Source organism: Cetorhinus maximus, chromosome 3 (genome assembly GCF_964194155.1).
Source record: "Cetorhinus maximus chromosome 3, sCetMax3.hap1.1, whole genome shotgun sequence".
NCBI classification, from domain to species: domain Eukaryota; kingdom Metazoa; phylum Chordata; class Chondrichthyes; order Lamniformes; family Cetorhinidae; genus Cetorhinus; species Cetorhinus maximus.
In genome coordinates, this window is record NC_135881.1 from 123362777 (window position 1) to 123375761 (window position 12985).

The following is a 12985-nucleotide window of genomic DNA, read 5'->3' on the forward strand; positions in this document are numbered from 1 at the left end:
TCTGCCAATGGGGAAACAGTTTCTTTTGATCTACTCTGTCCAGTATCCTCATGGTTTTGGACACCTCAATCAAATCTCCTCTGGAGGAACTAAGTCTAGGTTTTTTTGAGTGGTCGATGAAACAGTAAAATGAAAGAAATATACCCCCAGGTCCATCTGCTAATTATTAATTAATTATTAATTATAGATTGCCATCATCCTTACTGACTGAATGCTGCTATCTCAACATAGACTAAGAATTAAAGCTGGGAGAAAGCTGTTTCTCCCACCCCAGCTGGCAGTTGCAATGTCTAGAGTGGAAATGAATCATGAAAAAAGGAACTTCCCTCATTTATACTGAGAGCATTGACCTCACTATACACACCATTAGGGGTTCTATACTTGACCTTGAATTTTTTAATCCAGTGACTTCTGCTAAAAATGAGTGCGTGTAGGTATATGTGATCAGATTCGCTATGATGCACCCCTTCCTGTCAGGCCAATATTCTGTCAATTCACAAACTAGACTTATCCTTGAAGATAGGCATTTTGGTTGAGGTACCAGATGGTAGCTGCCTTGTGTAAAACTGTATCCAAACATGTGTTGTCATCCTTGGAAGAAGTGTTGAAAAGGGAGGTAAAAAAATTCTAGTCTTCGCGGTGCATTTATTCACAAAACCATCAAACAAGCCCATTAACCCTCCTTCATGTGTAATCTATTACTGCTTTAAGTTAGAAGGGAACTTTATGGAGCCCACAAAAGCAGGAAACATGGCATGCAGGGTGACTGAATTAGGTGGGATGTGAAATTTTGATTTCCCGATGGCAAGTTGAGATGCAGCAATAAAGTCATTTTTTGTCAGATTGTGCCATCCTGTGGCAGGTTCATACTTGTAATACATTTGCTTGCCATGAATGCTCATTAACCTGAAACAGTTTTCAATAAAGTCCTATCCTCGGGATAAAAACAGAGGAACACGAGAATCTTGTGGCACCTGGTTCACAACAGTTTAAAGGTGCCGTGCACCAGTCAGCATTGTGAAGCTATGACTAAGATAAGTAAGCTTCCATGTTGAATTCTGTGGCACAAGGCGGTGGGTTTGAAAGGTTGGTGTTTGGGTGTGGTGGTTTTGTAAGGGGGCGGAGGTGGGCAGGTCAAGCAGAGATTGAAAGATGGATGAAGCATCTAAAGGGCAGGGTCAGTGGTATCAATGGCAAGGTCCTAGGGGTCGAATTGAGGGTGCTGCATGGCAGATGGAACAGTCTGAGTCAAAGGGGGAAGTTGTATTTGGTATGGGGGCAGGTGCAGAGTCAGGGTCAGGTATTGGAAGGTCTCGTGGGATGGGTCACGTGAGGGAGCAAAAGCATTGAGGAGGATAACGGGAGGGTTCAGGGTCAGAGTGGGCATTGGGATGGTCACAGGTATAGGCACAGGGGGGAGAAATGGCTCGTGCAGAGAAATGGTAATACAGTCCAGGGTAACGGGGGGAGATTCAATGGTAACAGTGGAAAGGAAAGGTTGTGTTGGGTGGGTCAAGGTGATGGGGGGAAAGTGCAAGACTGTCGGGCAGAGTAGAGGGTACAGGATCAGGTTTTGATTGTAACATGCACCATTGTCTGTTGCTCGCTGAAAATACACTTCCAATAGCAAGGATCACAGATCGAAGTGGGAGGAGGGTTGTTTTGGATGGGTGGAACTCATGTTGTGCACAACTGGCTGATTAAGGGGACTCCTTAATAATTAATTCAATGGATGAGAACCATGGACAACCGTGCTGTCACATATATGTCTGCCCTCTTTACATAATGCAATTACTGCCATAACCATGGACCTCATTCACCTGGTATTCCTGCAATTTTGAGAGCAGGAGGAGAGAATGTGAAGGAGAACTCTTGCTGTCCCAACAATAGAGGCCTCAAGGCCAACAGAAGGCAGCACCAGAGGTCAAGGCTGGTCCAGACACACACAAACAGGGAAGGTATTGATGCATCAACGCATTCAAAGGACAAGAACAAACTATCTTCAGATGTCAGAGGTGATTCCATGGCCATCTGAGGTCGTCCTGGGAAATAATCACTGAGCTATGTTGGCTTGTTCATCAAGACATGCAGCCATGTGTATTTGGTGGGAACCCCATGCTAATTGCCTTCAAGAAGTTTATAGCAGTGCTCACTTTCTACACTGACGGTGGCTTCCAGGGCGTGACAGGCAACATATGTGGCATCTCACAGGCTGCCACACACATAAAGAGGGTGACCAATGCCCTATTCCATCATGCCAATAATTTTATTCACTTCACCACCGATGAGGACAAGCAGACTGCAAGGTCAGCCGTATTCGGTGTCATCGCTGGGTTTACTTGAGTGCAATGTGTTATCGGCTGGACTGATGTGGCTATTAGAGCTCCCTGGGAACAGCCAGCTGCATTTGTAAATTTGTAAAGGGTTTTACTCCATGAATGTCCAACTGGTGTGTGACCGCAGGAGAAGAATAATGCAGGTCTGTGCTCATTTCCCTTAGAGCTGCCATGATGAATACATCTTGTGCAACTCATGGCTCCCAGAGCTTTTTGAAGCCCTAGGCCAGGTTGATGGATGGATCCTTGGAGATGAGGACTATCCTTTGCATGAGATGAGGACTATCCCATGACTTTCGCTTTTCTAACAAGAACAACCTCAGTTTCTCCATATAACTGAAGTCTTTCATCCCTGGTACCATTCCAGTAAATCTTCATTGCACCCTCTCTAAGGCTTTGATATCCTTACTAACTATGTTGCCCAAAATTGGACACAATATTCCAGCTAGGACCTAACCAGTGACTTAGAAAATTTTAACATAACCTCTTTGATTTTATACTTTATGCCTCTATTTATGAATCTAAGCATCCTGTATGTCTCTGGAAGTTGCCCCATCTCTGACATTCAGCCTGTAATTGCCATGGTTTATTGCAGTTCCTATTTTGATCAAGGGTATAATGTTTGCAATTCATCAGTCGTCTGTCATCGCTCCCATATCTTTGGAGGGTTATAAAATGGTGGCCAGAGCCTCCACAATTTCCACCCTTCCCTTGTTAACCTCAGATGCGTCCCATCCAGACTAGGTGACTTTTCAATATTGAATATGGTCAACACATTTAAGCACCTCCTCTATTTATTTATTTATATCTTATCTAATTTCTCTACTACCTTCTCCTTGACTGCAACATGGGCAGCATCTGATTCTTTAGTGTAACCAATACAAAATACATATTTAGTACCTCGGCTATGCCCTCTGTCGCCATAAATTCTTTCTGATACCTAATCAGCTCCATCTATCCTTTGATTACCCTTTTACTGGTTTTATCTTTTGGGTTCTCTTTATATTATCTGTTATATCTACTCTCATACACTCTCTTTGCCCCTCATTTCTTTTCTCAGTTCTCTCTTGTACTTTAGCCTTGGTAGTGAGATAACTATTGACGAGGACGCCATGAGAATTCCCCCACTCATTGAATAGTTAATTTAATTAACCAGCAAATAAAGCTCAATTTAGTGTCTCATTGGAAAGGTGATGTCTCTGGCAATGCCACATTCTTCCAATACAACACTGATGAAAAATGCTATGATATAAGAAGGGTGACTTAAGTGTGCTTGTTTAAGTGCTTATTGGTAATGAAAGATTCACCTGTGTATACCTGTATATTGTACAGATGTGAAATGATTGTCAGAATTATTGACTGCAGTGTAAAGCTTTCCAATTCATTCCCATAATCATTCAAACCCACAATTTTGTTGTACGGATGGGCGTTAGTAACACTGAGCTAATATTTCACTTTTATGTCTTTCACAGGTGGACAGAACTTGCTGCAATGCTGGAGGCTAGGAAGAACCATGGATTAGTTTTTGTAAATGACAGAATCTATGCTGTTGGTGGACAAAATGGACTTGGTATGGTTGCTTATTTATACTCACTGTGTCAAGATGCCTCAAAGGTCTAGCATTGAGAATCTGCAATACTTATGACAATAATAAATGTTAGAAATTATTCTTGTATACTGTTGATACCAACTCACGATTCCCTCCTCACCTCAGTCGTAAAAGATCGACCCCTTATCCTGAGACTATGCCCCCATTTACTAGATTCCCCAGCCAGGAAAACAACCTCTCAGCGTCTACCCTGTGAAGCCCCTTCAGAATCTTGTATGTTTCAATAAAATTGCCCCTCATTCTCCTAAACTCCAGATAGTATAAGTCCAGTTTACTCAGCCTCTCATCATAGAACAACACTCTCATCCCAGGAATCGATCTGGTGAACCTTTGCTGTACTGCCTCCAAGGCTCATATATCTAAAATCTATGATCCTGGTTACTGACTTTTCTGCTAATAGGTCCTTCCAATCCACTCTTTCTAGGCTCCTTGTAATTTTATACACATCAGTTAAATCTTTCCCTCAGCCTACTCTGTTCCAAAGAAAACAACTCCAGCCTATCTATTTTTTGCCTCATAGTAAATATTCTCCAGTCCTGGCAATGTTCTTGTAAATCTCCTCTGTACTGTCTCTAGTACAATCATTCTTTTCGGTCATGCAGTGATCAGAACTGTATGCCATACTCTAACTGTGGCCTAACTCGTGTTTTATACAGTTTTGGCATGACCTCCCTGCTCTTTTATTCTATATCTTGACTAATGAGTATACCGTACGCCTTTTTAATCACCTTATTTATCTGTCCTGTTCCCGCCAGGGATCTTTGAACATGCACTCCAAGGTTCCTCTACACTTCTTGATATCTTACAATCTATTGCCTATTCACTTGCCTTGTTTGCCCTCCCCAAGTGAATTGCCTCACACTTCTCCAGATTGAATTTTATTTGCCACTTTTCTCCTCACTTGACCAGCCCATTGATATTTTCCAGCAGCCTATTTTCCAGCTTTCTTCCCCCATATCAACCACAATGCCAATTTTTGTGTCGTCTGCAGCCTTTTTAATCGTGCCCCCTTCATTTGACTCTGAATTATTGATATATATATATCCTGTGAAACTCCACTGGCTACAACCTTCCAGTCACAAAAACACCCGTTGACCATTACCTTTTCTTCCAGCCACTGAGCCAATTTTGGATCCAACTTTTCTCTTTCCCTTAGATCCATTGGACTTCTGGTTTTCTGACCAGTCTGCCATGTGGGATCTCGTCAAAAGCCTTTTAAAAATCCATGTAGATTACATCAAACCCTCATTAACCCTGCTTGTTAGCTCCTCAAAAAATTCAGACAGGTTTGTCAGATATTATGATCCCAGCTGATGTTACTACTGGACAAGCCTGATCCCAGAGCAGAACCCAGCTTGATAGATCCTAACTTGTTTGTTTAGATACGTGGAGAGTAGCTACTGAACAAAGTCACAGGAGTCAACTGATGAACTTTGAACAAAAAAATAAAACATTTATTAAACAAGAAAAGATGAATTATATTACAATACTCCTTCACTCACAGCTATATCTTTACAGAAATATACAGGTTTGTAAGGATAACACAAGTTACAAAAGCTATCTTATACTCTAATGTACACAGTCCATGTAAACTGATAGGCAGCCTATGATCAGGCACCCCACACTCTGAAACCAGGTGACAGTTGTCACTCCAAACAAATGCTATGGATGTCTCCTCAGCTCGCCCCGCGCTCCTCCTTCCCACCCAGATGCTTGTTACACCATGAGCCAACTGGTCTCGCTGAACTCCGTCTTTCACATGAGGGCTTCCAATCTCCACTCTCTCAGGACTCGCTTTGGAATCTTCTCCCGATACTTTCTCTCGGACGCCTTCCAGAAGGGTCCACCTCCAGGATTTCGCACTTGCCTTCCGATGTCCCTCTCCCCTGGGTCACTACATGTGTTCAAGCCTTCCTCCGCGCACTCTCTCTCACTGACTCAGCTGTCAACAGTACACCACTGCTTCATATGGATGTTTCAAAGAGTTACAGACCTTCAGTTGTCTCTTTGGACCTTCTGGTTTCTCACAAACCTTTATCGCTTGAAACTTGGAGCCTTTCTCTGCTCTTCACTCTTCACTTAACAGAACCTTTTCCAGGCTCCTGTCCTTCCTTTGACTAGAAGGTCTTCTTGGGACTTTCTCCTGTTCCACTCCCCTGGATTTTGGGAACTTTCTTTTTCAGCTGGAACTTGCTATCTGTCCCCTTTTCCTCCAGTCTCTCTATAGCAACCACTTTCAACCAACTTTAGCTTGGAACTGGCTATCTGTCCCTTCTAGGTTGCTTCTGATCGGTAGCTGCCTTCAAACTGAACTCAAAACTGCTATTTCTTTAGTTTTTCTGTTTGTGGGTGGGTCTTGCCTCTCTGGACCCCTGTTGCTAGGCAACAGCACAGTTTTCTCTACTCTTGTTTGCTTAACTTCTCTTTAGGAGTCATAAAACTCATTAGAAATGCAGGTACCTTTTGAAGTGAAACTAAAACTCAACTTTACCTTTTAACACACAAATACAGAAATACAAATCAAACTTAAACTTTAGAGCTAAACTAATTCCTAACACCCACAAATATAAATATGACTTACTTAAACTGTCTCCATTTCCTAATACAGACATGAACTTCCCTTACAAATCTATGCTGACTGCCCTTGATTAATCAGGCTTTTCTAAATGGCTATTTCTACTATCTGATTTTTTTCCAATAATTTGCCCGCCACTAAGGTTAGGCTGACTGGCCTGTAATGCTCTGTATATCCACTCCACCCTTTTTAAACAATGCTACAATGTTAGTGTCCTCCAGTCCCCTGTAACTAGAGAGAATTGGAAAATGATGGTTAGAGCCTCTACTGTTTCCTCCCTTGATTCTCTTAGCAACCTGGGATACATTTCATCCAAGCCTGGTGAATTATTTGCTTTCATAGACGCTAAATCCCTGAATATATCCTCTCACTAAGTTTATTCCATCCAATATTTCACACTGCTCCTTAACTGCAATGTTTGTATTGTCCGCCTCTTCATGCCTATATCTTCCACCATGGTACACACTTTCCTTCTTGTGCCTCTAAAAAGCCTAATCTTTCCTTACTTATCCTCTTTCTCTTTATGTATTTATAAAACATGTTTGGGCTTTCCTTGATTTAACTTGCCATATTTTTTTCATGTCCTCTCTTTGCTTTCCTAATTTCCTTTTTCATTTTACCCCTGCACTTTCTATACTCCTCTAGGTTTCCTGCAGTATTGAGCTCTCTGTACCTGACACAAGTTTCCCTTTTTTGCTTTACCCTACTCTGTATTCTTTTCGATATCCAGGGGAAGCCTAGATTTGAGAGTCCCACATTCTTTCTTTGTGGGAACATATTTATTCTGAACCTTCTCTGCCTCCCCCTTGAATGCCTCCCACTGCTCTGCCACTGATTTACCTTCAGCTGTTTTAAGTCCACTTCTGTCAAATCACACCTCTGCTTAGTAAAATTGATCTGTCCCCAATTTAAAACTTTTATTCTTGGTCTGTCTTTTTTCTTTTTCATAATTGTGCCAAATCAAACTGAATTATGATCACTACCACCAAGATGCTCTTCTACTTATACAGTTTCCATCTGTCCAGCTCCGTTCCCTAAAACCAAGTCCATTACTACCCCTTCTTTTGTTGGGCTTGCTACATACTGGCTAAAAAGTTCTCATGAATGTATTTTAAGAATTCTATGCCATCTATATCTTTTGCAATGAACTTATCTCAGTTAATATTAGTGTACTTGAAATCCCCTAATATTACTGCCCTATTGTTTCTGCAGTTTGCAGTAATTTGCCTACAGATGTGCTCTTCCATATCCCTGATTGTTTGGAGATCTCTAGTATACTCTGAGCTGTGATTGCTGCTTATTTGTCCCTCAATTCAACCTATATGGCCCCATTTGATGATCCTTTCAGCATATCATTCCTTGTCATAGCTGTGATAGTTTCCTTAACCAATATTGCAACCCTCCCTCCTCTCATATCCCCCCTCTTTCTGAAAACCCTGTAACCAGAAATGATGAGTTGCCATTCATACCCTTCTTTAAGCCATGTTTCAGCGATGGCTATGATGGCACACTTCCAAGTGTCTAATCTGTGTCCTCAGCATTATTCGTTAGACTTCTTGCACAGAAACATGTGCTACTAATCGCTGAACAACCCCTTTGTTGTCCATTTTCTAGCCTTTGTTTCCTCTGCCTTCCATTCTTGCTTAACTAATTTTCTGTGTGCCATTTTCAGCCTCTCTTCTCTGCCTTCTGAATCTACGCTCAGGTTCCCATCCTCTTGTCAAGCTAATTTAGCCCTCCCCAACAGCATTAGCAAACCTCATGCCATGATAAAAACAGAATTACCTGGAAAAACTCAGCAGGTCTGGCAGCATCGGCGGAGAAGAACAAAGTTGACGTTTCGAGTCCTCATGACCCTTCAACAGAACTAAGTAAAAATAGGAGAGGGGTGAAATATAAGCTGGTTTGGCTTATATTTCACCCCTCTCCTATTTTTACTTAGTTCTGTTGAAGGGCCATGAGGACTCGAAATGTCAACTTTGTTCTTCCCCGCCGATGCTGAGTTTTTCCAGGTAATTCTGTTTTTGTTTTGGATTTCCAGCACCCGCAGTTTTTTGTTTTTATCTCATGCCATGATATTAGTCCCGCTCCTGTTGAGGTGCAACCCATCCGGCATGTATAGGTCCCACCTCCCCCAGAACCGGTCTCCATGACTCAGCAATGTAAAGTCCCTCCTGTACTATTCTTCCAGCCACATAATCATCAGTACTATCCTCTTATTTATTTACCTGTTAGCACATGGCACTGAAAGTAGCCTTTTGAGGTTATGTTTCTTAATTTTTTTCCTAGCTCCTTAAAATTTGCCTGCAGAACCACACCCATCTTTCTACTTATGACATTGATAACAATATGGACCACAAGCTTCAGCTGGTCAGCTTCCCCCCCACCCCCCCTCCCAGCCCACCACCGCCGCCAAAGAATATCCTGCAGCCACTTAATTACATCCTTGACCCTGGTACCAGGGAGGCACTGTGCTATCTTGGAGTCACATCTGTGGCTTCAGAAACACTTGTCTGTTCTCCCACTTATTGAATCCCCTGTCACTACCAGTTCCCTGAGCTTGTCCCTTCCCTCTTGCACAGCTGAGTCAGCCGTTGTGCTGCATCAGCCTCATCAGTATTCAGACCTGGGTACCAGTTAGTGAGTGAGATACACAAAACTACCTACCTGGTCCTCCTTGTCTATTAGGGGGCCACCCGTTCTCTCTCTCTGCCTGCACATCAATAAAATTGGGGTGACTACCTTTTAGAACATGCTATCCATGTGGCTCAGCCTCATGGATGTACTGCAGTGACTCCAGCTGCTGCTCAAGTTTTATAACCCAAGCTTGAGGTCCTCCAGTTAGCATTTCCTGCACATATGGTTGTCCATGACAGGAGAAGCATCCTGGTGTTCCCACATGGTGCAGGATGTGCATTCGACTGCACTGAGGTGTCCTGTCACTATTTGTTAGACTGCTATTTTTTTATTTTAATCCGCTGTCTTAACTAAGAGAAAGAACAAAAAGGCAACAAAAATACTCACCAACCAACCCACCACCTGCTGTCAGTCACATTTGACTGTTTGACTTGTTTTTTTTTGGATTTGCCTATTTTGCTGTTTCTGCTCAGATCCTTGCTCTGTCCTGGGTCTTTTCCCTCGCTCTTCATACTTAACTTATAGTTTTAGTCTTTTAACGAACTACTTGATCTAGTTTAAGCTATGCTACATTAAATTAAATGCTTACCTGTATATCAAAGCACCACAAGTATTGGAAGCAAAAAGCAGTACTTCCTTTCACCACTGCACCCAATTCCCACTTGCATCAATTTCATAACTCTTTGCACTCTACTTGTCATGCATTCTGACCTGAGTTCACTCCGCGCCAACCACTCTAGAAGTGTGTTGGTGAACATTGGTTCAGGATTGGGTGATGATTTCTTTGTAATGTGACTTGTTAGAAGAAAACTCAGATTTTATGGTCATTATCACATTGCTGTTTGTGGGACTTTGTTCTGTGCAAACTGGCTGACACATTACAACAGTAATTTCAAAAGTACCTCATTGGCTGTAAAGCACTTTGAGACATCTGGTGGTCATGGAAAAGCACTACATAAATGCATGTCTTTCTTTGGTTTACAATTGCTGCCAAGGCTCACGTGTAAATAATAACTTTTTGGCTAAGGGGATAAGAGGATAGATGAGGAGGGAGGGTGAATGAGAACTGGTAGAAAAAAAAAGAAAAGTGATATTCAGTCAGTCATCAATTTGGAAGCAATAATTTCCAGTAATCATTGTCATATTCCTCCTTCTGCCAGTTGCTAAACCTGTTGCTGGTCTTTCACGACACAGTTTACATTGTTAGCTTTGATCGTCCACGTGGTGTTTCCCAGCTGGAATCCATTGCATCACTTTCTAAGCCCTGAACATCAGCCAATGAGCTCTGCTCATTGTAATTTATATTTATAATACACGCTAGGGTGTCCTTCTCGTTTAGATCTTGGTCACTGTTACAAATTTCAGGTCTTGCTCAGATATTCTCTCGGGTTCTGTGCCTCTGCTCACTTTTGTAAGTAGAACCTACATCTCATGTTCAGCAGTTTGCCTCTACTGTGTAGTATCTAATTATATGATAGCATAACCTGGAGTGTTACAATAGGGGATCCTCTTTTAATCTGAAGTGGATAATATGTTTTTCTTGCATGTCCTCGTGTGCATTTCTCCAATCTTTTAATAAGTTGACATATTAACATTTTCATGAGATGATGTCCTGACATTATATCTGACTAAGGCATATGCTGTGCCTGTCTGGCTCTTTTGAATGTAAACTGCTTGGCCTCACTTATTTATTTCTTTGCAGACTTAACCTGGCTTGCAATATGTGGGTCTTTGTTCTCCACCCTTCTGTGACCCAGGAAGTTTGGGCTTGATGATTGATCCCTGATCCTATTCCTATCTGGGGGTTGGCCAGTGGAGCTGACGATCAGATCCCTTCCCACTCTCCCCACCTGCACTTTTGAAACTAGTTTCATGCAAAGTTCAGCAGAAAAAAAAATTATAACCCTCTATGGTGTAAATATTTGAGATGAGGTAACTAATCCCCTCAATCATTGTTTTAATGCCTGGTCTATGAGCATATCTCTGTTTCCCAGCAGCTCCAGCATTTGACTGTGAGGAGAATTTCTAACCTAGACAAATGCCTTAAATTTGAAATGAACACCTGAATATTACTCATATCCAACACCTTTTCATGAAAAAAACATAAACGCAGGAAAGTGACTGCCACTTTATCCTCTCACCTGATAGCTTGCATTAATCAGTGTCCAGTTTTGTATTTTACAGCAGTGTTAATAGGATGACAGCTCATTAATACATTATCACCATTTTGTCTTGTACCAAACTTTAGCAGGACAATCAAATATTGTGTGTGTATGTGATATAATGGTACAGAAAAATATCCCCATATACATCACAGTTTGGAGTCAGACCCATGTAGAAATAGGAGGGAAATTAAGGGAGGTGACTGAAGACATAGTTGAAGAAGTAGGTTGTAAGATGAAGGAAGTATGATGTTGGGCAGAAAGTTCCATAGTTGTGGGAAAGATGGCTGAAGGCTCCGTCCTGCTCACCCCCATTCCCTTACTGTCTTAATCCTAGGCTCCGGAATCCTGCAGCCTTCCAAGTTAGATCCAGAGTCCCATCTGCCTTGTGCAAATGCAATAAAATGACACACAGCCAAACCTCTCAGACGTTTCTGTGGCATGAAAGGAAAAGGAGAATACAAACTATACCAAAAAAAAATCAGTCGTACTGAAACTGTAAGAAACCAAGTTCCAGACATATAATGAAGTATAAAACTTCTGTTTCATCTTCGGGATAAGTGATATTTTTCAAACAGTTTTTTCTCATGTTGCATTCTGGTACAGAACCATCATTTAGTATTATTTGAGGTGAGTAATTGTATCATAAAAGTGTACATAAAACTTTGGTCCAAATTAAATTGTTAAAAATGTGTCAAAGTTATTGAAATATTTTCTGTGGTAATGGTGCCATAAAGTGAAGAAAATTGTTATTGTTATGTAGTGTTAGTTTAGCACTGAGGAAGAAAATTTAATCTTTTTTTTGTCCCTGCAGGTGGTCTGGATTCCATAGAATATTATGATATTAAAATGAATGATTGGAAAATGGTGTCAACAATGCCCTGGAAAGGGGTAACAGTTAAATGTGCAGCAGTAGGTCCCATAATCTACGTCTTGGCTGGTTTCCAAGGTGTAGGCCGATTAGGTCACATTTTGGAGTACAACACTGAGACCGACAAGTGGACAACCAATTCTAAGGTCCGCGCTTTCCCTGTAACCAGTTGTCTTATATGTGTTGTGGACACATGTGGTGCAAATGAAGAAAAGGTTGAAACTTGAAAAAACATCCTTGGAGCTACAAGGATGATGTTTGTGCTGGCTTAAACTGGTATTTGAAGATATTTCTAACTCCGGAAGTCTTTTGAGATGTTTTAAAGTGATGTTGGTATTCAGGATTATTTCTTGAGTTATTAAAAAAAAGGCTGTTTGCCTAACGTTGCAGAATTTTTGTTCTAATTGCTTTATAAAAAGTGTTCTGGTATTTGAATATTTCTGGGAATTGCCATAGAAAATAAGGTATTTTGTATGGCTTTGATTTTAATTTAAACATAGAAGTCTAGAAATTACTGTTGGCAGTATTAGTAAAGAAATAGGTTTTTTTTGACATGGAATCATAGAGCATTACAGCACAGGAACAGACCTTTCAGCTCATCAAGTCTGCAACAGTAATCTTCTCCACACAAGCCTTTAAGCTAATCTCTGGCCCTCCATATATACCCTAATGAAAAAGTAAATAGAGAACTTGTTATCAAATCTGCATATGAAAAGTATCGAAGATACCTGGGCCACACATCCCACAATTGGCAAAATTGCAAGTAAGTACAAAAGACTGGGTTTTGAGTTGAAT

The 12985-nt window shown here is 41.3% G+C and overlaps 1 protein-coding gene across 3 annotated transcripts in view; it reads left to right on the forward strand.

Moving 5' to 3' along the window:
* The window catches only part of klhl7 (kelch-like family member 7), a 31704-nt gene extending 19122 nt beyond the window's left edge, over nt 1-12582 (forward strand). For 2 of the 3 annotated variants that reach the window (XM_078538876.1, XM_078538877.1), the window contains 2 exons: nt 3809-3906; nt 12134-12582. In XM_078538876.1, coding sequence (XP_078395002.1) covers nt 3809-3906; nt 12134-12417 — 382 coding nt within the window. In that variant the 3' untranslated portion in view covers nt 12418-12582. Of the gene's footprint in view, nt 1-3808; nt 3907-11656; nt 11950-12133 lie in introns of all 3 variants that reach the window. The other variant, XR_013576201.1, reaches the window with a different exon arrangement.
* Nucleotides 12583-12985: the final 403 nt, after the last annotated feature.